Here is a 27,025-nt window from a genome sequence, read left to right on the forward strand (position 1 = left end):
TCAACTAAGCCAACCGAATCAAGAAAAACAATAACCTGAGAAGCTGTCACTAGATGTTGTGGTCCAACAGTTTCAGAAATAGCTTGAACGTAGCTTATAATAGTGGCGCTATCAATTGATTCACATTGCACAACATGTTTGCGAGTCATTCAGCAAATGAATTAATAAGTTGACTTTTTATCTTGGGTACCAGCGTGGCCGAATGCCACAACACAGAGATACAAAAGCAACCAAAAATCGGCCTTAAACACATAAATAACGGGCAAATGAAACCACTGAAACCTTAGATTGACTTTGTCCTCAAAAGTGAAAAAATTGACGAAATTCCAGAGGCGATGTACCAGCTTGTGTTGCTTATTAGCATTTTGAATCTTCTTTTAAATTAACTTAAATAGTTTTAATGCTAAGTAACTTTTTTTATTTGTTATTGTCGCCCCAGTGTAATACTGAAAATATATTACTCAATTGAAACCTATTGTTGTAAATATTCTTCATACCGACATATAGCAAAATAATTATGTCATTTTCCAAACACCTAATGAAAAAAATACAACCCGAATCATAGTTAGGGTCCCAGGTTATCATTTCGATATATGACATGCAGTTCTTACCAATTTCAATTCTCCTGGCAGATAATTCAAAATATAAATTAGTTTAAGTAATAATCCAGTATGATTGATAAGCCAATCTCAAGTTTGGTAGGAGTGGATATTTAGCTTTTAAACAAGACATAATCTTGTACATGTACTTTCAATTTCCTGAAGTATTTACACTTAATTACCTTCAAAAAATTCTCCATAGTGCATTATGCCTTTTATCCATTCATGAAATTTATGTACAGCTGTATATACTCCTGGCTTGTTTGGTAGAGCACATCCGATTCCCCAACTCACTAGTCCTAATAAATACCACCGATTACCACTCTGTAAAATAAAAAGCACTGAAATACCTATCCGTTCATCTAAACTCAATAGTTCAATAGATGTATAGCAATATACATGTGATAAAGTACATTTGCATACATAAATTAGACATTGTATACAGTGGCAGTTATTATCCAATTAATGTACAGGAAAATGATATATGAACCTCAAGACCAATCGTGTCAGGTAGATATCTTATTTCATATATACAATGAAAACATTGACCTTGGATTTGAGAGACTGCCAATATCTTTGATGTTGTTGCAACTATAAGGCATGGTAGTAGCTAATTCTCTAATCCAAAAGTTCTCTTTCCCATTACGGAAAAGTGAACTATAATGAAACACCACGAGTGAGCAAAATGGAGTGATCGCCCTACTTTCGAAAGTGTTGTGAAGTTAAAACTCAAGAGCATTATTCATTCATTTTATAACGAATTGCTTGTTTTGTTTTCTCAACACACACCAGACCATACAATTCAATTCCCTAGATAAACAAGTGCTCAAAACATTCAATTTCAAGACTGTTAAAATGTTACTCAATTCTGAAGACTGTCAGTATATTGCAGATTGTTAACACCATATTTAGTTATTGTTACAGTAGAGCAATGACAGAAAAATTCAAATAGTCAGAATGAAGATGCGTATATTGTGTTGTATATTTTGGAAAAAATATTTCCCTCTAATTGTACACTATATTAATACTATCCTGTGGGATGACCCGAGGACATACTGATTCATAGCGTCCCATGTAGCTTATTGGGACAAATAATGCAAAATATATTTGCATGCAGCAAATAGAATAAACACATTTCCAATAGTAGAATGTCATATACTACCAGATATTTATCACTTGTAAACAAACACATTATATTTTGGTCATTTTGAAGAATCAGACTTAAATTAATTTAATACTAAAATGGGAAAGGTTGGTAATTGTTGTACTCGCGACATTACAGCCAATTAAACATCAGAATCTTTGTAAAATTTGCGTTTTTAACTTTACGCTAAACAACGACCTGTTGAACTAATACCTTTTGCTCCAAATTATATATGTCCTTGCACTAAACAGTGCATGTATTGCTATTATTTTGGCATTATTTTTTTATGTTTAATTCGAAACAACTAGTTGAGCACTTTTAACATTCGATTGTGTAGTTAAATGCGAAAAAGATCTAGCCTCATATTCCAAGCCAGATCCCATAAAGTGAGATGTAATCGTATAATGTATGTTCCACCATGTCAATGCAACTAATTTTCTATAATGAGGGGATTGTTAGCATGGGATCATATGCTTAGATTCAAAATCGTCAAAAATGCAAACCTCCTGGACCCCGTAATATACTAAAATGCGACGCATAAATATATAATGCGTGCGTTGTGGCGTTTTTCTATATTCAATGTGATTTACTTAAAACGCTTGTGATGCATTATAACACGTTACAGCTAATAACTAAAATGCATATAAGACCACTGTTGGCCATATTTGCAATCATATATATGATATAAACATTCTTGCCTTGCTCATATATGGTCCTCCAGTATCTCCTGTGCACGAATCCTTTCCATATTGTCCGGGCGGTGGACCTGCACAAAACATATTATCAGTGACACTTATATCAAAGTCAAGACAGGTATCCCTATCACGTGTTGTCAAGACAACCTGTGGAGAGAATTAAATTTAGAATGTGCATTGTGCATCGTTAATGCAAGGTAGTACGTGCATGTTGTTGTCCAAAGTCGTACGATAGCATTCTACTTTGAAACACATGTTAACTCTCGGTGTGGAATTATTAAATTGTTCTACAATATAGTGCGTCATTTGTAAGTTGTTTCAACGCCCGTCATATTGATAGTGGTTATCGCTGTCACGTGTTCCGTCACGTCACCTTACAATTGAATTAACAAACAATAATTCGACCTAGAAGTGGCTAATGACTAAATCGTGATATTTGTTCCTATTTTACACTTACGAGTTATATGCTAGTTCATGTCAATTAAGCATCTGATCACGTCGATGAACGGGCATTTATAGTTTTGGAGGTTGATGATTTCTCATAAACCAGCATAAATATTACTATACTTTCATGGTGATATTTTTTGTGAATTGAACTTTTCGTTCACCATGAGTTTAAATCACTGTGTTCAAGTCAGTGTGTTGTACCATGAAAGTTATTGTTATCCAGTTTAAAATTCGTAAATCGCTGTTATAACGATGATGAGATGTAATATGACTTGTGCCTTACCATATCAAAAGCGATATTTCATCACTAAATATTACAATTGTGAATGATAGCACTATAGAAATAATTTAACATTAAAAAAATAATAATGAATGCCAAACAGGTCATTTATAATTTGATGGTTGTCTGCCATAAAAGTTAAAATTAACTCGATTTAGCACAACTTCACAGTGCACCCAAGAGTAGAAATATCTTAGCCTCAAGTGAAGAAAATTACACAACATTTTGAATAACATATATGTACGAAAGACCAATATTCAGTTATTAAATTGCTTTCGTTAAAAGTGAACCTTACGTGTTATTGTCATTTGAAATAAATTTAGTGATGTAAAAAAATAGTTTCGGCAATTCTAATTTATTGGAACTACGTCTGTATGAGATTCTAACAAATCTGGTTAAATATAGAAAACATGGATAATGTATACAAAGTTTTAGGCTAAAAATATTGTGCATGATACCGTAGTTTGAGCAAAAGTCGTGAAATTTTGAAGATGAATTTTATGGTAAAACAATAGTAAGTTTTTTATTTTAAGATTCAGCGTGGGTGGGCCATGATACAAGAACAGTTTTCTGTGCAAAAAAAGTTTCACGGAAAATAAACTGCAAGTAATTGGATGTTTTACGTCGACAAGGCAACATGACCCAAGCAATACGTACGGCCCCTAATTTTATGATATCTACGCAAAAGTGTAATATTATTACGTGATTTGGAAAATGTCGCCGACACGTACTTTAACTTATGACCTAGATTTAACAGGGACGTATAGTTCCTTTTTCCGTAGTCAATGGTTTTATTTCAGTGACATCCACTGTTTTTCGTTTTTATTCGAAACGATTGTCTTTATTCAAATAGATGCAAGATATAATGAGTCATCCGATGTCTTACATCAGCAAGGCAACATGACACAGCAACATTTACGGTCCGTAATTTTGTGAAATTAACAAAAAACGCGTCAAAGTAGAGCGTGTTGTTATTATTAGGTGATTTGAGGAATATTTTCTTTTACTCAGATTATACCAAATCGTGCGATATTTTAACAAAGTAACGTAATAAAGCTTATGTTGCGACCGATAATGTATTGAAATCGACGCATTGATGACATTGATTTTTTACGCAATGCCAACAAGTAGGTCTCGCGGAATCCTTGCTATAACGTCATACAACGATTAAGTTGTCCCATTTTGTCGCTAATTACTATATTTTGGAGTAAAAGAATGGTTTTCAATCAGTCCAGCCTGCTTGCAAAACGAGGCACCGTACTACGCTCTCAGCTCATTAATATTCTTGCATAGATTTGCATATTGTGTGGAGATTTCTGGAGCTTTCAGTCAGATGATATTGTTCGTGTATATCGGAGAGATATGTGATAACAGACTTATCTTATTCCAAAATATTCCTTATTTAAACAATAACCATCCGCCACAGGCGGGTATACGACGAAATATTACACAATTCACGACATATATGCACAAGCCGCAGCTGGTGTATACATATCGTGAATTGTGCAATATCAAGTGGTATACCCAACTTCGGCGGGGGGGGGGGATGGGGGTTATTGCTATTATATTATACCAGTATATTAATAATTCAATACCACTACTAAAAAAAGGGTTTACTTGCATGTACAATAAGATCGTGATTATGGCCCTTAAACATGAATATTTATAAGAATAGTATGTAGTTGCACACTGAATGCATACTAAAACAGGTCATTGAAAATGACTCAGTCCCGTTAAATTTTTGAAAGTTCCCTTTGTGCTCGTCATATTAAAACAGAGGGGTTGCCACGGACGTGTCCTTGATACTTGAGTTCCAAGTGACGTATACAACAGATTGTTTATTTACATCAAAACACATGTTCCGTGTAGTAGTAATATGGCAAAAAATAAAAACAGCCGTTATTCGGCCATCTTTGATCTGATTATGTAACACACTGAAATGTATGATGTATGTGCCAAATACGAATGAAAATGGTACATAAATTGTGGAAATATGGTAGTAAGGCCAAAAAGCAAGATGGCTGTCAATCGGCCATCCTTGATCAGATTTTGAAACAAATTGTCATGGACATGCATCCTAACATGTATAAAGTACATGTATGTGCCAAATTTGAATGAAAACTGACAGAGCACGTCCAAGATACTGCATAAAAAACAAAACAAGATGCCCGCCAGTCGACCATCTTTGATCCAATTGCGAAATAAATCGTCATGGACATGTATCCTAACATGTATGAGCTATGTACCAAGTTTTAATGACAACTGACAAAGCATGTCCAAAATACAACATTTTCAAAAAACAGGATGGCTGTCAGTCAGCCATTTTATATCGAATCACTAAACCACTGTAGTGCATATGTTCCACATAAGGTACTAGGCACATGCAAATTGAATACAAACTATTTTTTATTCCAAAACATATTCATAGTGAGTAGAGCAGCGTAAACGTACAAATTAGCATAACAAAAGATGACCTTTTACTGACTGTGTCAACGCCATTTGAAATGCAGTTTGGATTATTAAAACAACGGATTTTCCACGTTTTCATTTCGGTTTTCTACAATTTGGTCTGTAATTGGTCCAGTTGTGAAATAAACCAGATGTCTGACTCTTCATACTACTTGTAACTGTAGATATTTGACGTTCAGTGGTACTTTGTTTGACCAAAGTTTGAGACGCGACGGTGTATCATGTACGGTGACCGGCACTGTGACCCCAGTCCCAACATCTGACCTGGATACATCTTAGTATAACCAAAGTTTTGTGACAGTATGCCTGACAAATTTTGTCGTTGTTTTTTCTGGGGTACGTTTGTTGGTGTAAGATCGGATTCTCGCATCGTTCTTGTAACATGTACATGTTATGCCTCGTTGGTGTACACTCGGCACAAATCTGCACCTTTCGAAATTACCCTACATCATCTCCTGTAATTTATTTACCCATATTACAATTACCATATATCGTCGAATTCTGCATTGTGCCGTGGTCTTTGGCAAACCCTAAAACACAGAATTCCGGAATTCCGGCCGGAATCCAGAATTGCTTTAAAATTATATACAAATTACAAGACAACTTTAATTAGTAAATTTATAAACTGTTCATAGATTAGTTTTCAAATAATTGCTGAAACATTCGCATGTATCGTCTTTGCTGTCAGGGTACAACACTCTGTGTTGTCATCATTTATATTTCTGCTTGTTGGTAGTTGCCATGACATTCACCGATAATGGCTGGCTGATTAATGCCAGATGGCAGGAATGGCTGAGATCTGTCAATACTTTCTTATGAACTTGGTATTTCCAAGCTTATGCGTCATGTTGGAGGGGTATTTGGCCATGATCTGGAATGAATGATGGATATAGATGGCAACTCTGGAATGTTATTACAGTACCGTAAGCTGACGTTCACAGTACAGTCGTAGTTTTCCTAACATAGTAACGAATAATCAATTGTGTTATGACATGTTAAAAACTTCATTTGATTGGTTATATAATTGGAGGCAACGCATCACAGTCTCTTATATTCTCTTGTAATTGGCTAAGAGTTGAGAAGTTAATAAAGTGATTTGAAGCTGTCTTGGCGAACAGGCCACGAAGCAGTCGGAGAATCAAAGGTGACACGAATTGAGCTTCTGTGTGTTCTATTAGTCCAACGTGGAGAATATCGGATTCCCGGGTACCTGAGTGAAGGGTTTAAAGACATCAAATTTAGCCATCACACGTGTTGGAGAACCTGGGCACTGTGTTTAACACAAAAAAAGACATCTTGTAAAAACTGCATGATAACGAGACAAAGAACACACATAATGGAAATAATTCATGAGGTTTTGACAGAACATCTTGAACAAATGACACAAGCTATTGCAGGCAATCAGCGAATAACACAACAGGCGGTTGTTGAGATACAGGAAGTTGTCGAGGGCCTGCAAAATCGTCCAACACCTGTCAACATGGGGATCGTTCCGACTCCGTTTAAAGGTAAACAATCAGAGAATGCAACAAATTTAATGCATATGCAGATTTTAATCAACTACTAGATGATAGAAAGAGTGCAGGTTTTAAAATGCTGATGGTGGAGAACTGTCCGAGCGAAAACAGGGAGTCGACGAATCTGCAGAAGATTATGCAGCAAGTATCAAGTCGCGTTGTTCCCGACTTCATAAGACACCTGAAGAACAATTGCGTTATTTTCGCGCCGGACTATGAAATGACATTATGGGTCAAGTGATTACGCATCGGCCGCAAACCATTGACAAAACACGGCAAAGTACTCGACTAAGTAAAATAGTTTGTCACATGCAAGAAGAAGACAAGAAAAAGACAAGCGCTGAATTATCAGCGATTGTACTCAGTGTAGAGAGATTGGCACAGGAAACTGAACAATTATTACAACAACATCGACCGCAATATGTATACAACTCGCTGCAGTTCGAGGGACCCAGGATGAATGAAAACCAAACCGTTGGTGGAACGAAGTTTGCATATCAGGGTAGGAAATTTAATTCAATCCCAATTTGTGACATATGTAATAAGGAGTGTCATACCACAGCTGGCTGTTACAACCATAGAAATTATAATGATGGTAATTGTTATAATTGTGGCAAAAGAGGTCATATTGCGAAAAATGTTTGGAGAAAGGTACAAAAAAGGGATTTGAAAGATATAACTTGTTATAATTGTGGGGGAAAGGCCATATTGCTAGAAATTGTAACAACCAAAAACAGGGTGACAATTTAAATCCGAAAAGTCTATTTTAGGGAGGGCGGAAAATAGACCAACTATCCATGGGGAAAAATGGTAGAAAGCCCACTTTTGTGTTCAATATCAACCGATATATATAGTAGTAGTTTGATTAAGGTTAACATAAATGACAGGTATTTTTGGGCGTTGGTAGACACAGGAGCGGAAATTTCGGTTATTTCAAAGAGTTTCATGCGAAATTTTCCAAGCTTGAGAAATCGTAAAATATATCCTCACTTTCGAAGTTCAGCACGTACCGTGAACGGCCAGATAGTTCCACTCAGAGGCCGGATCTATGTCAAGACAGAAGGATAAAAAAGTAACGTTTCCTTTTCACATTGTTGACTATACGAAAAGTAATGTAATAATAGGAACAGATTTTCTTGGGGAACGTAAACCAGTTATTGATTTCTGAGCACGAAAGTTTCACTTAAGACCAAAATCCCCAATATAGACACAGAGTAGTACCACTATTCCCGTGAAAACGCAACAAATTATAATCTGTAAAACATGGTCGCATTACCCCAATGGCGTGATAGCAGAGACTAGATGTGTGAATAATTTATCTAAGTACAGGTTATTGACTGCAAAGGGAATTTTCGAAATACAGAAGAATAAAGTGCCAATTAGAATAATGAATCTGTTGGACACAGAAATTCAAATTCCCCGAGGTATTAAGGTTGGAATTATACATTGCTTGACCCCAGATACTGGCATAATTGACGTTGGCTTAGACAGAGAGCCCTTAAATCTGAATGAGTTTAGGCATGATAATTACCCTAATGAAAATGCAAACCTTTTTAATGTTGACATGACGGGAGCTGATTTAGACAAAAAATAAAACATTAAAGAAATTCTTAAATATGAATGGAGATGTGTTTGCAGAAATTGCCGGTCATATGGGCCACACAAAGATATTACAACATAACATTAGATTGATTGGCAACCCTGACCCATTTATAATTTCCCCTTCTGTGTCAGAATGATGTTTTCCAGTCGTCTTGGTTACGAAACCAGGGGGTGCTTACAGATTCTGTGTCGATTATAGGAAATTAAAAGCTATTTCGAAATTAGAACCATATTCGTTACCGTTAATTGTAGATTTGTTTGACTCCTTAAGGATAGCCAAACCCAAATATTTGTCAACACTTGATTTAAAAAGCAGATATTTCCAATTAGACAGTCGTGAACTTACTGCATTTATGACCCATGCTGGGAATTATCAATTTAACCAATGTCCAATGGGAGTCGCTGAAAATGGACATTCATTCCAACGACTCATGAACATTGTGCTTAGGGGATTAAATTGGGAGAGCTGTTTGGTTTATTTCGATGATATAATCACGTTTTCCAATACTTTTGAGAAACACTTGGAAGATCTAAACCAAATATTTCGAAAGTTGATAGAGGCTAATTTAAACCTGAAGTTGGTAAAGTGTAAGTTCACGTGTAAGGAAGTGAAGTATCTTGGTCATTCAATAGATAGGGACGGCATAAAGGCGGATCCCGATAAATGTGCAGCCATGAGATATTTCCCTATTCCACATGACATGAGAAGTTTAGGAAGGTTCTTAGGAATTTGCAATTATTATTAAAAGTTAGTGTTCCAATATGCGAAAATAGCCAGGCCATTGAACGCGATGACAAGTAAAAACGTAAAGTTTGAGTGGACAGAAGAATACCACTGAGCATTCGAACAGCTGAAGGAAGCATTAACAAACCCACCTTCATTAGCATACCCCGATTTCGAGAAAACATTTATATTAAGTTGTGACACTTCTGGACAAGTCATCGGGTTTATTTTATCGCAATTGCAAGACGAACGCGAGGGAGTTATTGCATATTGCAGGCGGGCGGAACGGAATTTCCTATAACTCAATTAGAGGCATTGGCTGTAGTGGTAGGAATTAAATATTTTGACCCGTATTTGGGGCACGCGAAATTCAAGGTAATAACGGACAATTCAAGTTTAAAGTATATATTCGGGTTAGTAAGCCCAAAAGGGCGAATCGGAAGGTGGGTCATTGCGTTACAACAGTATGATTTTGAAGTCGTGCATAGGCCCGGTAAGATTCATCAAAACGCCGATGCATTGTCTAGACGTACTTATGAAGAGCCCCAAATGCCCACAGAATTAGAGGAGAATGACGACTTAATTGGAATAATATCCTTAATAACTGATAGAGCCCAACCAGAAATTAACGATGAAGGACCGGTAGATGTACATTGCGAGGAGAATACAGTTGATAGAACGCCTGAAAACACGGGCTGGTGCAATGTTAGTGAAATGCAACAGGCCGACCCAGAATTAAGCTAAATTATAGATTATTTAACAAACAGGGCCTACCACCTTAACCGCGTAAAGCGTGAATATTGGCGCGTACTAGGGATGAATATTTTATGGAAAATGGAAAGTTGTATCATCTCTGGTTCCCCAAGGGTAGATTTAGTAAAGATCAGGATTGCGTGAAACAGTTGGTCATTCCCCATAAATTAAGAAATCGCGTCTTAGAACAATTTCACAATGAAGTTACAGTGTGTCATTTTAGATTTGAAAAACCTATGCTTCAATCAGACAGCGTTATTATTGGCCTAAAATGGTTTCTGAAATTCACAGTTGGGTGTCTACTTGCGTAGACTGCGATACCAAGAAATCTACTAAGTTACGTGCCAAGGCCCAACTAATCCCACTGAAGACAGAAGCCCCCTGGCATAGGGTCGGTGTTGATTTCATTGGACCTGTGCATGAAAGTCGAGCGGGAAACCGATATATCATCGCACAACAGCTAGAATCCTGTTTGACGAGATTATATGTAGATACGGCGCTCCGCGATGTCTCGTATCAGATAGGGGTCACAATTTCTTATCTGAAGTAATCAGGGTGACCTGTCAAATGTTTGGAATCAGAAAAGCCAACACGACACCATATAACCCACATCGTAACGCGAATACGGAATGTTTTAATCAGACATTAATTCAAGTATTAAGTATGTTTTGCGACTCTAAACAGAAAGATTGGGACGTATTCATACCGGCTGCATTATTTGGCTATAGCGTAGCCAGACAGGAAACGATTCAGGAAACAGTTTTATTTGACGTACGGGAGACGGGCGACGTTGCCCATAGATACAGTACTATTAGAACCGGACCGAGAGAATAAAATACCCCGAGGAACTACTAAAAGAGAAAATAAAGGTCGCCCATGAAACTGCTTTGAAATGCATTGAAGCTAATCAGGGAAGAATGACATACTATTTTGACCGACGGCCGAAGGAGATCACTTTTCAACTTGGCGACATTGTTTAGTTGCATATGCCTAAAACAACATCAGGGTTAAGTAAGAAGTTGGAGCACCATTGGCAGGAGCCATATTGCACGGTTGAAAAGTGTCTCCGGTAAATTTTCGATTACAACACGTAAGTAACACGTAAATTCAAAAATATTGTACACGTGAATAGATTAAAACACGGGGCCTTACGTAGAGAACGAAATAACGAGGTTGGAATTAGAGAAGACCCCACATTTGGAATTGTGAATACCTATGTTGGGGACACAGAAATTCAATTTGAACCCACTCCAACGGGAATTACTGAAGAAATTGATCCCAATTTAGATTATATACCTGAATGAGAAACTGGTTCTGTAGGGCCCAGAGTCGAATAGTGAGAATAGCGGATATTTAGGAATCGAAAAAATTATTAAAGGGCGACTAAGAAATGGTAGAAAAGAATATCTTATTAAATGGGTAGAAATGAATTATGAACGGCGGTCCACGCATGTCATGTTTCGAGATGGTGTCCAGCAGCTGCAAACGTTACAGTTACTTGAAAGGGAGACACATCGTAAGGTGGGTTCGATTGACGTGTTATTGCAAGAATGATTGCCCTTGCAGTAAGTCGTACCAAAGGTGTTAGGAAATGCTTTGAGAGCGGCGAGTTGTAAACAGTGCGGGTTTCGTCTATCAGGGGTTGTTAAGTGTGGATGGTTCGTCAGGTTGAATATACGGGAAGTGGTTGTAACGGGGAATGGGTAACTCGCAAGGCAGTGAGTGGTACACTAGGATCGCTCGACACTTATACGCACCATTCAATCATTAAGACATCAGCAGTATAGTACAGCCAGATATTTATTACCACTACAATCGTCACCATACGCCCCCAGTCCTCTTTTCCCTTAATACGCTGGAACCCCCCATTTTTATAAACGACAGTGTTAATCGTTCAACCAATAGTCTAAATACTTTGCATGCGTTGCCATGACGGCATGTGGACTCCGCCATTGAGGGCGTCGCCCCATAGCATCGTCATGACAACATCAATGCAACTTGGTGACACTGTCTGTCGTTTATAAAAATGGGGGGTTCCAGCGTATTAAGGGAGAAGAGGACCGGGGGCGTATGGTGACGATTGTAGTGGTAATAAATATCTGGCTGTATCACCACTACCCTCAACAGTTCAAAATATGAGTCTGTTACATGGTGTTAGAATCAAACGGTCCGAAATCAGCTGAAATCGGTGCGGCTGACGGTGCCTTCACAGAAGCTAGCGAGTTATTCCCTACAAAATAAGACGCGCAATGCAGTTGGTGGAAAGCTACTTTGTACTTCGCGTGATCAAAGACGGTATCAGCGAAGCAACGACATAAATGACATCGCTAAACTTGAGGTGGAACAACAAGACAGGAAAACAGACATCATCGAACTACCCACGACCAGAGCGACACAACTTCAGCGAAGCCAACCCGTAAAATACTGCAACCAACTGCACGGGAGGCACGGGAGGCAACCAACCAACCAAACAACTTGGTGACAGAGTACAAAGAAAGAAAGTACAAAGGAAATATTTTAGTTTTAATATAGCATATATAAATTTGAATTATTATTATTACCATAATGCGAGAGTGACATTTCGGCGTACAGACAAAAATGTGTACATAAAGTTTAAAATCCCCATAACAATAAAAAACGAAATATTCAAGGAGTGTGAGGTGATAGTCATGCCTATGCCCCTCCCATATGATTTGGGGGATACGCCTCAACGTTTTGATAATAATACAGCAAATAACGGGCGCACGAAATTTACCTCAGTTTCGGAGTATTTCCGGGTTAATGAAGATGAAACCTCATTTTTTTAGAAATGAGTGCAGATCAATTTTCGACTTGGGGTGATCTGTCGGTAAAAGATTGCCCTCCGTAATTACTATTATAAATATGCGTAAACTGTTGTGTACGAAATCCCTGTTCTATGACAGTAAAGAAGAAATTCCCAATACGCGTAACATAGATTTAATAGTTATCAACGAGATGTTATCATTCCCCTCGGCGATGTGTTGTGTACTGACACAATCGTCCAGCCGTTTTGACTCGAACAAATTTCTGAGCGCATATATTTCGATCACACTGCCTCCAAGATTCGTTCAATCCCTCGCCGATGCATGTGAAACAGTTCCACAAAGTCTTAAAGTTAGTAGCCTTGAATCACAACTAATGTTAATTTTTTGCCGACATCAACTGCATCAGTCGACATGATCAGTCGCCATTTTCTTCACGCGCACACATGAGACATGCACTGTAATTTACCCCTCTTCCCAGTTCGCCTGAAACGCGAGCGCTGATTGCCCAACAAGCGTCAAGTCCCAGTTCACCGAGAAACCGTACACATTCACCATGATGCAATGTTTAATCATAGACATATCGAGACACAACACCTGATTCTCAAGGGCACATTATAAAATACATTTTGTACAAATAAAATATACAGTAGACGCAGGCACAATATTGGACTAGTTATATGGGGAACACAATCAGTATAGCATTAAACTGTCAATAGCTAACATACAAAACTAAAAATTGTGACACAGTTGTTTACATAAATATTTAATACATAGTCTATTACGTGATATCGGCATACAGTTGTTCATAGAAATATGTAATACATAGTCTATTACGTGATGTCGGCATACAGTTTTTCATAGAAACATGTAATACACAGTCTATTACGTGATGTCTGCATACAGTTGTTCATAGAAATATGTAATACATAGTCTATTACGTGATGTCGGCATACTGTTTTTCATAGAAATGTTTAATACATAGTCTATTATGTGATGTCGGCATACAGTTGTTTACAGAAATATTTAATACATAGTCTATTACGTGATGTCTGCATACAGTTGTTCATAGAAATATGTAATACACAGTCTATTACGTGATGTCGGCATGCAGTTATTTACAGAAATATTTAATACATAGTCTATTACGTGATGTCGGCATGCAGTTGTTTACAGAAATATTTAATACATAGTCTATTACGTGATGTCGGCATGCAGTTGTTTACAGAAATATTTAATACATAGTCTATTACGTGATGTCGGCATACAGTTGTTCACAGAAATATTTAATACATAGTCTGTTACGTGATGTCGGCATACAGTTGTTCATAGAAATATTTAATACATAGTCTATTACGTGATGTCTGCATACAGTTGTTCATAGAAATATTTAATACACAGTCTATTACGTTATGTCTGCATACCGTTGTTCATAGAAATATTTAATACACAGTCTATTACGTTATGTCGGCATACAGTTGTTCATAGAAATATTTAATACATAGTATGTTACGTGATGTCGGAATACAGTTATTTACAGAAATATTTAATACATTGTCTATTACGTGATGTCGGAATACAGTTATTTACAGAAATATTTAATAGATAGTTTATTACGTGATGTCGGCATACAGTTTTTCATAGAAATATTTAATACACAGTCTATTACGTGATGTCGGCATACAGTTGTTTACAGAAATATTTAATACATAGTCTATTATGTGATGTCGGCATGCAGTTGTTTACAGAAATATTTAATACATAGTCTATTACGTGATGTCGGCATGCAGTTGTTTACAGAAATATTTAATACATAGTCTATTACGTGATGTCGGCATGCAGTTGTTTACCGAAATATTTAATACATAGTCTATTACGTGATGTCGGCATGCAGTTGTTTACAGAAATATTTAATACATAGTCTATTACGTGATGTCGGCATGCAGTTGTTTACAGAAATATTTAATACATAGTCTATTACGTGATGTCGGCATGCAGTTGTTTACAGAAATATTTAATACATTGTCTATTACGTGATGTCGGCATGCAGTTGTTTACCGAAATATTTAATACATAGTCTATTACGTGATGTCGGCATGCAGTTGTTTACAGAAATATTTAATATATAGTCTATTACGTGATGTCGGCATGCAGTTGTTTACAGAAATATTTAATACATAGTCTATTACGTGATGTCGGCATACAGTTGTTTACAGAAACATTTAATACATAGTCTATTACGTGATGTCGGCATACAGTTGTTCATAGAAATATGTAATACATAGTCTATTACGTGATGTCGGCATGCAGTTGTTCATAGAAATATGTAATACATAGTCTATTACGTGATGTCGGCATACAGTTTTTCATAGAAACATGTAATACACAGTCTATTACGTGATGTCGGCATGCAGTTATTTACAGAAATATTTAATACATAGTCTATTACGTGATGTCGGCATGCAGTTGTTTACAGAAATATTTAATACATAGTCTATTACGTGATGTCGGCATGCAGTTGTTTACAGAAATATTTAATACATAGTCTATTACGTGATGTCGGCATACAGTTGTTCACAGAAATATTTAATACATAGTCTGTTACGTGATGTCGGCATACAGTTGTTCATAGAAATATTTAATACATAGTCTATTACGTGATGTCTGCATACAGTTGTTCATAGAAATATTTAATACACAGTCTATTACGTTATGTCTGCATACCGTTGTTCATAGAAATATTTAATACACAGTCTATTACGTTATGTCGGCATACAGTTGTTCATAGAAATATTTAATACATAGTATGTTACGTGATGTCGGAATACAGTTATTTACAGAAATATTTAATACATTGTCTATTACGTGATGTCGGAATACAGTTATTTACAGAAATATTTAATAGATAGTTTATTACGTGATGTCGGCATACAGTTTTTCATAGAAATATTTAATACACAGTCTATTACGTGATGTCGGCATACAGTTGTTTACAGAAATATTTAATACATAGTCTATTATGTGATGTCGGCATGCAGTTGTTTACAGAAATATTTAATACATAGTCTATTACGTGATGTCGGCATGCAGTTGTTTACAGAAATATTTAATACATAGTCTATTACGTGATGTCGGCATGCAGTTGTTTACCGAAATATTTAATACATAGTCTATTACGTGATGTCGGCATGCAGTTGTTTACAGAAATATTTAATACATAGTCTATTACGTGATGTCGGCATGCAGTTGTTTACATAAATATTTAATACATAGTCTATTACGTGATGTCGGCATACAGTTGTTTACAGAAACATTTAATACATAGTCTATTACGTGATGTCGGCATACAGTTGTTTACATAAATATTTAATACATAGTCTATTACGTGATGTCGGCATACAGTTGTTCATAGAAATATTTAATACGCAGTCTATTACTTGATGTCGACATACAGTTGTTCATAGAAATATTTAATACATAGTCTATTACGTGATGTCTGCATACAGTTGTTCATAGAAATATTTAATACACAGTCTATTACGTGATGTCGGCATACAGTTGTTTACAGAAATATTTAATACATAGTCTATTACGTGATGTCGGCATACAGTTTTTCATAGAAATATTTAATACACAGTCTATTACGTGATGTCGGCATGCAGTTGTTTACAGAAATATTTAATACATAGTCTATTACGTGATGTCGGCATGCAGTTGTTTACAGAAATATTTAATACATAGTCTATTACGTGATGTCGGCATACAGTTGTTTACAGAAATATTTAATACTTAGTCTATTACGTGATGTCGGCATACATTTGTTTACAGAAATATTTAATACATAGTCTATTACGTGATGTCGGCATACAGTTTTTCATAGAAATATTTAATACACAGTCTATTACGTGATGTCGGCATACAGTTGTTTACAGAAATATTTAATAGATAGTCTATTACGTGATGTCGGCATACAGTTTTTCATAGAAATATTTAATACATAGTCTATTACGTGATGTCGGCATACAGTTTTTCATATAAATATTTAATACACAGTCTATTACGTGATGCCGCCCTGGTCGAATCTCTTGCCCGAAACATCCGGGGCCGAAACGTCCGTCCACACATTTGAACAGGATGTCAATTAACTTGCACACGGCTATCATTCAGTAACTGTGATTTATGAATCATCGACTCATTATATCATTTTTAATTGTTTCTCTATTTCATTGATCGTTATAGTTCAATATTTAGAATGTTAAAACATGTTGAATCGTTTTATTTCAAATATACGATCGATGGAATACACCTAGATTATGAACATATCCAGTAACCTTTGTCATAACGAGAAGACAGGCCAAACTTCAAACTCGACTTTACAAACAAATCTAAATGAACAAAGAGATCGCGGAAAGTACCGTGACAATAGATGTCGGCACTTCAGTCGAATGTATCGACCACATTACAAGTGACTCTGATTGTGCAAGTCGCACCCAGGTCAAACGCAAACGCATTGCTTAAATCATTTTACTGATAAAACATTAGGCCAGAGGGACTGTCGCTGAAATTATTGTCGACATAGTCCATGTCCATCTTTCATAGTTGCCAAGACCAACACAACGACGTCTGACAATTACTGTACATGTCAATTAACATTTATAATAATTTATTTAAAAAAAACAAAGTAAAGGAAACAAGACATTGAATGACTTTTCCCTGTTCGTGACTAATTTATATTAAAATTGGGAAAAATAGTTTATAATGTCATAAATTGCTTGATATTTTGATATAAAAAATATGTATATTTAAATATGTATTTTAGGTATGTTATAGGTCAATTAGAGAATTGTATATATTTAATTAAAGTTACTACTGTATATATGTTTTAACATCCAAATAAATAATTGTTTTCTATTTATTCCATTCAAAGAAAACGACGATACTATGAATGACTCTGGTGGCATGTTTTAATTTTACACTTGTCACCGTACTATTAACAACAATTGATTTGAGAATTGATTCCCATTGCACAGCAGTCACTTTTCCGTCATTTGCACATACCAGTCTTTATCTGTCATCAGCTCTACCGGGGCCCTTTTAGCACATATTTTAATGATATTTATGATAAAAACGTACTGGCTGGCCTTTATATGTCTTGCATATTAATAATTAAACCATTTGTGAATAGTGTACTGCATAAAATGTCGAAAACAAAACTCGTTTGCTAAAACTAGTTTAAAGCGGGAGGGAATTGAGTCCCAATCGACGATAACAACACACGCTAGAAAGAAACGCTTGTTGTAAACAATGACACGCAATGGCCATCTGACGCATGCGCAGGTGACGACTCCCCCCCCCCCCCCGCTTTAAGCTAATACTAACGACTTAGAACGAAAAGCTCACTTATATGTTCAATATACATATAAATGAAGGAACAGTTTGCCTATTTTTTTTTATTAAATTGACTAAAATATAAGAGTTATGCTTATTTGAAAATAGGGTTCGGTATCTTCTCCGGCGTTTGCTGGGGGTAGCGTTCACTAGTTTCACCGTATTTAATTTCATACCTCACTGAACGCTACTTCAATCTAGTGCAGGTAATAATAATCATATAGGAGAGGATCGTTGGGGCGCTCTAGTTGACAACATTGCATTGTTGCCTAGTATTCTGTACTCAGACCGAATTCCGTGCGCAATTTTGCCAGAATAGGATTTGCCTGGTCTTTCAAACAGATGGCAATTACCCGAGTGCAATTTTACTGCATTTCTGTCAGCTAGAATTCCATCAGCTACACCGACTGTTATTTGGGGCATACATTCTTGCCTGTGACTGTGTAGTTTTTTGCATTTTTTTTCTTTCAATCCCTCAATCTCATCTAGTTGGTAACCAGTAAAACTTAATGTGGAGTTGGTTGGATGATGAACATTATGAAGAATGTGCACATCTTGGTTGAGATGGTTATAAAGTTATGGTTAATAATTCCATATCAATTATCATTCACTCAGTTCTGTAGAAAACTGTGTGGGTGAAACAATCAAGATAATCCAGATTCAATAACTATGGCCCTAACATTTGTTTGAGTATCAAGTTAGTTTTCCTTTACGAATTTTTTGTTAAAGTAGTACCAATCTTACCTCCTGTAGTATATTACGTGTGTCGAATCGTCTATGTTCCCCAGTTTCACCCCATCCTATCACAGTACCATATGTGTTTGGTTGAAGCAACTGTTCAGCTTTTTCAACTGATGGCAGGCACACTACAATTATAAAACATATTTAACAAAACATTTCTTGGTATTATAAATATAGAAATTATTCAGAGGTTTAATGCCATATTCGATTAGAGAGGTGAGTAGTAAGTTTGACAAGAATGGATGAATATTGAATGACAAATTAATAAATGAGCAATGATATTTGTTATGTTTCTGCAGATTTAACTATCCGTTCTTATATCAATTTCAGTGATAATTTTTATTGATTTGATGATATTTTTTTAATATTGTATTGTAGTTAAAATATTCATATTTGAGTGAATACGATTAAAACACTTAAAAAACACGTTTGACACGTTTGAATAATTAATAAATAATATCGCCGTATACATTTTAGCTAAAGGGTGACTGATGTTACACCGCGCCCTATTTGATATTGGTCTCATGGCAATGCATTCAACCCGGATACAATAAACTATATTATCATACAATTATCTTTTGTATTTGCACCTTTATATTTCGATGTTAACAAACCATTGAGTTTATTAGTTATTGAGTTTCTGGAATTGTTACCAAATATATAGAGTTGTCGCCAAGTATTGCATAGATGTATATAGGTGACATGATAAAATTTTACTGCGTATTTACTATACCTGGCTTGATCTTTTCTGTGAAAACAACATGTTCTGTCAATCGAATAAGAGCAATATCTGCATCAAACGCTCGATTATAATCAGGATGCACAATAATTTCGTCCACACTAATCCCACTTTTAACTATATCTAAATCGTGTTTTCCGAGGTAAACCGTTAGCGTACTAGTGTTGACACGTGTTGAATTAATACAATGCGCAGCTGTCACAACCCAATTTGTTGATATCAGAGCTCCTCCACAGAAATGCGTGCGTTTGATCGTGTGATATAGCACAGCCATCCAGGGCCACTCCCCTATTTCTGCGTCTTGTCCGCCGATTATTCTTCTAGGTCTTCTTCGTGCAATACCGCATTCTCCTAAAAACAAGACACTACATACTCAGTTACGAGCGTTGTGAAGCTATTTAAATCCCAGGGGGTCACTCTATATGCCGTTACTACCCCATGTGCGATCCAAATTTAGCGGGAACGAACGGTGTTTTTCACCTTCTAAAGCGGGCCGGTGCGTGAGTTAAATAAGCCTCCTTTAAAATGCCAATGTCTGCAATAGGCGCCAAAGAAAAAACTCAAAAGGTTGTTGCGCCCTCTGTAGGCCCCTCTTGCAACAACCACTCCCATACACCTCGGCCCGAATTGGCTGTCCCATAAAAAAACGAATGAAACCAACAGAAGCTTGTTTGAGTTGATCAAACTCCACTTGAGTCAAAAAACGGCAGAGAATGTTCTCAATATATGTCTGCAATAGGGGCGTTTTTTCTTCAATATGTCAGCTCTAAGGTGTACTAAATTTACATTGCGTCCGCAATAGGGATATGATTTGCCAATATGCTGCCAGCCCTAGGGGCCTATTATGTTTTAGCAAGAAAGCCCATGGTGTAAGGGTTTAATATAGGTTGACCCCACTGGAATTTAAATTCACCCTTCACGTATGCATAATTACACATGCAACAGCGTATGTATTATGTTATATGAAAATACATAACCAGCAAACAATCGACCAAACCAACGCGTATGTCAAATCTGTTACGCAGTTATGCTTATTATTAAGCGCACATAATTATGATTTCATTCTCACCTGTGTAAAGTTCATGAAGCACGCATATACGTACACACACACACAGAAACATGTGCAAACGAACAAATTTCAAATATGTTACACCACAAAGTAATTAAATTCATAGTTACAATGTGCGCTGTAAACAATATGTAAAATTGAATGGTAATTAACAACATTTTAAAAAGTTCATCTTTATCAATGGGCGACAGGATGTTGTTGGGACACGACTGGTTGTTGAACACATGCATTGAACGACGTAAAACATGGTACTTGTATTTGTCTTCTTCCCTTCCATTTGGACTTTTGAAGTCCAGCAGAACATCAGTTCATGTGAAGTTGTTATCATGATTTTGATACAGGAAATGTGGATCTCTTCTTTGAGTGTTGTAAACATTTAGCACATATTTAAAATAGGCCATATTTATCATCTTTATCTTATTTTTATAACATATTTTTTACCATAATGAATTATTATCCAGGACTCTTCTAAGGCATGGTTCTTTCCTGTTTACAAAAAAAAGGCAGCTCTCGATTTCCCACACACCAGATTCCAAGAAAAAAAAAACGCTAGTATGGTAGGCAACACAAATAAGTTTTAAAGAACCAATTCACTTGCCCCGTGTTCATTGGAGGTGTGGCTATGCTGATGAGTCCCGTTAATCACCTGTCTAGCCCAAGTTTACATAAATTCGTAGTTTATTCACAAGCTGATAGCACTAATACCCATAAGCATCAAAAGATATAACAGGTCAGTCAGACTTGCTTCCACAGAGAACAGACGTGAGCTGCATAGACATTCCGTAATGACAAGCTAATATAAACGTGTTACAAAGTGATGTGGCATTGACCATTTCTTTAAATTACATTTATTTCAACAATGGTTGTCACAGTGTAAGGCTTGCTTATCGCTAACGAGAGGGCACCCACAGAACTTACACTGGACAGGGGCTTCTTTCACTGCTAGTATGGGGTAGACAAGACAATAGCACTGGAAATGAAATACATACACAAAATATCGAGTTAAAGCACATAAAATACAACGAATAAAGTCACTAATATAGGGGATTGCTTAGGTAAGTGGGCATTGGTGATAACTCACAGTTTCAGGATGTAATAATATACGACAGTCAATGGATTCTGCAACACAACAACGAAGAAATACAGGAGGATTGCTTGCAAGGGAAGGCTGGTATTTTGGAGGACATCGCTGAAAGCAGGAGATCGCAAAGCAGTTCATACAAGTCTCACAGAATGATGGTTGAATCCTGTATTACCTGATTCACAATATCGCAGTAGCTACACCTAAAATGTCCTCAGTCTGTCAAATTTATAGCCATGATTCAATGACACCACCTGGGTTTCCATATAAGCCAATCAGAATGTAATCTTGCTAGCAGCTGGGTCAGGTAGGCAACTCAATAGATCATAAACCTCCTTTCTTATTCAAATAACAGCACACCTGGTAGATTTCAATTCCCATTCCAAAGTTGTAAACACCCTTTGTTATGTAAATCACAAGCATACCTGGTAGATTTCAAATATCATTCCAGATTTGAAAACAAGTATGACCTGTCAATCACTTTTATGATAGTTATCACAAGGCAATGCACACCGTTTTCTCCCACGATTTCATGCACACTTCCATTTGCAGTATTTTAGGTAATATAACAAAAACATAGAATAAAGGATGCGGACAATGGCGTTCATCTGAAATGCAGAATTGACGTATCATATCTATTTGCCACCCTTCGACACCACGAAGATGGCCACGATGCACGCATGCTTATGATGCTGTCAAGCTCGCTACCGTCAACAATAAAAAATATTCAATGTTCAGCGTATACACTTTCACTCGCATAAATGATGCTACTAATACGTGGCAATAGTAAGATAACAAATTTAAGACGATGCATCACTGCGTGCAAAAACCTGATGACCACACCACTTTTAACGCAAAATAAAACTGCTATACATATGCCGACTAATTTACATTTCTTCACGAGGCCGGTCAGACAAGGAAAGTCGGAACTTGTATTTTCTGAAATAAATAGTTTTAGTCATTTGTTCACCTACTGTGGGCCGGCGCATGGGTACACATTTACAGCACGATTTTGCCATTTTTCTTAAACAACTGTAAAAGAGCCACGAAGAAGCCAGTAAATTAATTCGTACCGAGTCATATGTAACATTATTGGTCCGTTATCGGCAACTTTAAAGATCGTCTGTTTCGAGTCTCATTCCTGTTACATTTACCATCATATGCTGCGCTATTTCCGGGATACACTTTTTATTACCAAGTAACAGTAAACAATACTAAACACAGTATTCATTTCATTAAAACACGACCAGGGGTATTTCTGGCTCGTACTCTCTGTGGTAACTTTTTAAATTTGCGAACAAAATTTTTATTTTCTTCGTTGAATCAGCTATGTGATAATGAGAAAAGCATGCCACCACCTGTTTCAGCAGCTTAACGTCACGTGACGTGATTGACAGCAGTTAATTATTCACGCTTAGTAGCGCGTCTCTTTTCCCGGTTTTTGTTTTTGACAATTATCTGTCAAAATCTCAACTCGTACACTATTTATTGTCATAAATGCTAACTGTTGTGTTATCCACAGTCACATACATCCACTTCGGCACGACATCGATCTGTAAGTTTGAGAAAATACGTCTTTACCGGAGCTTGGCTGGAGCTGTTTACTGTAGCGTGACTTTCAAGCAAATAATCCCTATTGTTTAGAAGCGTATGTATAGTATACCTTGGCTTTTAACCTATCCCATTTAGCGACAGAAAAGTGTTCCTGGCATGGAGTCCTTAGCCATTTTTAGATAGGACTAGGAATTTCATAATTTTGAAATAAACACAAGGCAGCTATCGATTTCTGGCGGACCATATTTTTACCATATTACACCAGTAAGGTAGGTATCGTAAATAAGTCTCCACTGCAGATTCCCGTTATTTTTGTGAAATGTACCAACACCTGAAGTCGTTTTTTTCCTTTCATGCAGTGATAGCAAATCGCACAAGTTTTCCTGCCAGAATTTTTTAGACAGGACTAACAATCTATCAATTCTGCCTTTCTCTAAATTATAAAGTAGTTTGTAGTGTTGTATATGTGTAAACAACTGGAATTAACGTTATTCACTAACATTATCATTCACGTTCTTTCAATTGCAATTACACAACTTATCTGAATTTTACGTGTTTTGAAACATCAAAGCGCAAGACATAAGTTTAAATTATATACGTAAACTATCTTGGTGCGTAATCAGAAATTTATTCCAATATATTTACATTCTTACCCCCACATAAGCAACATCAACTGACCATGTGAGAAATACATTGGTTGCATTGAGATTTGTTTCAAAACTATACAATGCATTTATAGTCTGTAGTAGAAACCTCCCCATTCATATTCTTTATAAAAGTGGCTATAATTATACTTCGGGTGGATGATTTCATCTCCGATGTGGAACCACATACATGTAGCTGAGCACTCATTATTTGCTTCTCATCATTTTGCTCTTGCGACTTTCTCGAAATTGTTATTGTATTATAAGTATAAATATAAGTTAATTGAAATGTAATCGACATAATTCATTTTCATATAAATGGTGTATATACCTCAGAAGGATCCCTGTAACATTCCAAATTTGAAATATGTAAATTTGAACCCACGTTCTACTCCAGGACTCTATTGGATTAACTTGTGTTCTGATGACTATATTGGATGAACTTTTAATATAGTATAGTCTAAATAAAGAAGTAGAAATAACATCAAACACAATGTGACTTAACAATTTGATTTAATATAACGTGTAGCGTACCTTACTTAATATATATTATAGCAAAAACAGTGAGGGTCGTCACTTTGTAGGTGTGTTGTCATTTGGTAGGTGTGAATTTAAATGGAAGTTGTCACATGGCTTTTAAGCGAGTCCCAACAACCGTGGATATTACACGTTGGAGCTGAACAACTAGACATCACAAGATGACTGAAAATAACCAGTGGTTGATATTCAGATATAATTGACAAGATTTGTGATTTATTAGTGTATCATACAGCATATAGTTGAACAAAATTAAAATTGTTTTTCACAAATAGCACACACCAGCAACTGACATCAACAGAGTATACAAGACATATAGTATAACCAAGATTATATCGATGATAATGGGAATATGACCCTTGAATTTATTTAAAATCATAATAACATAGAACTGAACAATTAATTCTTGATAACTTCCCGTCTGGTTTGGTGAGGATCTCTCGTTTTGAATTCAGGGTGTATTAGGAGGCCTTCTCGTTGGTATTGTCAGCTTTGTATATGAAGGTATTTCTCCGTATTCTGACGTTTTCTCTGCTCTGATATTTTCTTTATAGTGCATAAGGGGGCGCATCAACAAAGGTAAATCAGGACAAAAAGTTGTTCTTGAGTTTTTAATTTAAAAATTCTTGAAATAGTGAAATTTTATAACATAATTTACATTTCTTACTACCAAATATTACTCTAAGCTATACATTTGAGGGAGGGGTGTTGATATTGTGATGTTATGTCATGAACTTTGATGAACTTTGATATTCATGCAATATTTCTTCACTAAAATAATCATTAAGGCAATTTGAAATAGAAACTGGTTCATTATTACTAGAATACCTGATAGGGAGTTGTAAAATAGCTAAATGATTCAAGTCTAAATGGTTCAAGTCTAACATTCTGTTATGCACATTATTTTGATTTATATGTGTTATTATAGATACCCATAAATATACTTTGTAAAGTATGCACATGCATATAATTACTGTTTACGTCATATTGTTCTAATATGTCAAAAATAATCACAAGAAACCATGGGCATCATTTTCCACAAGAGGATTAAATAATTCTGTACTTTTAATGTATTTCTCTACGAGTAACCATGTTGCACTGTTGTTACCCAAATACATCTGGATTATAAATGATTCCCATTCAATATAACAAACAAGATGGTGTTTTATTTTGTCTGCCTGCATTTTGATTTGGTAAGAATGTAGCTTGCAAATGCTGGAGTGTGTTTGTAAACCAGAACCAGGGAGTCTATTTATAACATCTATCGATCCAATCAGTACTCACAATATTCTTTTGACACAGGTGAAACTGATTTAATAATTGCATTATATTTGAAGACATTTCACTTTGATTTGTTAGTCTGTCAAATGTGTTCATTAATTGGCTCATCAAATTATCCCTTAATCTGATAACTTTCATTGACCCAGGTCCAAACTCTCAGAGTACACAAGTGTAACCAAACACAAATCTGAGTAAACCTTGATGTAGCTTTAATAACAACTTGACTTCCTTGTTAATGCAGATCTTTGTATCTTACCAGGATCTGGGTTTGTTTCATTATCACAAGTCCGTGTCATCACATACAACTACCATTGGTGCATTGTCTAGCAGAGTCTACAGCTGCAATCACTATAAGGTCATCTGCATCTTCTTCAGCATGTCGAACCTTGATTCCATTCACTTCAAGTTCAGTTCCCAGGATATCAATGAACCGCTGCTTATGTGCTGTATTTGCAAGGAACTGTTGTTTACTCATATTCATAACCATGTCAGAATCAAAGTTAACACAAGTAGACATTTTCCCTATTGAACGCCTAAGATGAGTTGTGTCTTTTGTTGATGGTCTATCTGGATTGTCATCAAAAACAACTGTTGATTCTTTACCATATTTGCGGTCAATGTAATCAAGGTAGTTTGCAGATGCCCTTATATGTTAGTCCTTCTGGTCATGGAATTCTCTGTGAAAGTGTACCTCTATCAATAACATACTTAACCTCAATGGACATGTCACTAGTAATGGCTATGCTGGCTTCTTTGCTTCCCGCACCAGTCCATCAGATGCAAACAATGCTGGTGGATGAGTACACAGCTCATATGTAAAAAGACTGGACAACTCGTTTGTTGATACAATTCCCATTTGCAATGAAAACAAGTCCTTGAAATAACAACAAGGGATCAACTTGTACTTCATCTGCATCAAGCTTTAATGATGTTTTCACACCAAATGTTTTATTCTGTTCTTTTTTAGTGAATGAAAAA

General features: G+C 36.2%; 1 protein-coding gene across 1 annotated transcript; it reads right to left on the reverse strand.

The window, feature by feature from the left end:
• Nucleotides 1-773: 773 nt before the first annotated feature.
• Nucleotides 774-26,564, reverse strand: LOC146735712 (testisin-like). Its single transcript, XM_085506025.1, has 5 exons — nt 26,357-26,564; nt 19,876-20,232; nt 19,146-19,267; nt 2,442-2,585; nt 774-923 (listed from the first exon to the last, which is right to left on the reverse strand). The coding sequence occupies exons 1-5, from the start codon at nt 26,562-26,564 to the stop codon at nt 774-776; spliced, it is 981 nt and encodes a 326-aa protein (XP_085362151.1).
• Nucleotides 26,565-27,025: the final 461 nt, after the last annotated feature.

Source organism: Saccoglossus kowalevskii, chromosome 12 (genome assembly GCF_978046115.1).
Source record: "Saccoglossus kowalevskii chromosome 12, keSacKowa6.1, whole genome shotgun sequence".
Classification (NCBI taxonomy): Eukaryota; Metazoa; Hemichordata; class Enteropneusta; family Harrimaniidae; genus Saccoglossus; species Saccoglossus kowalevskii.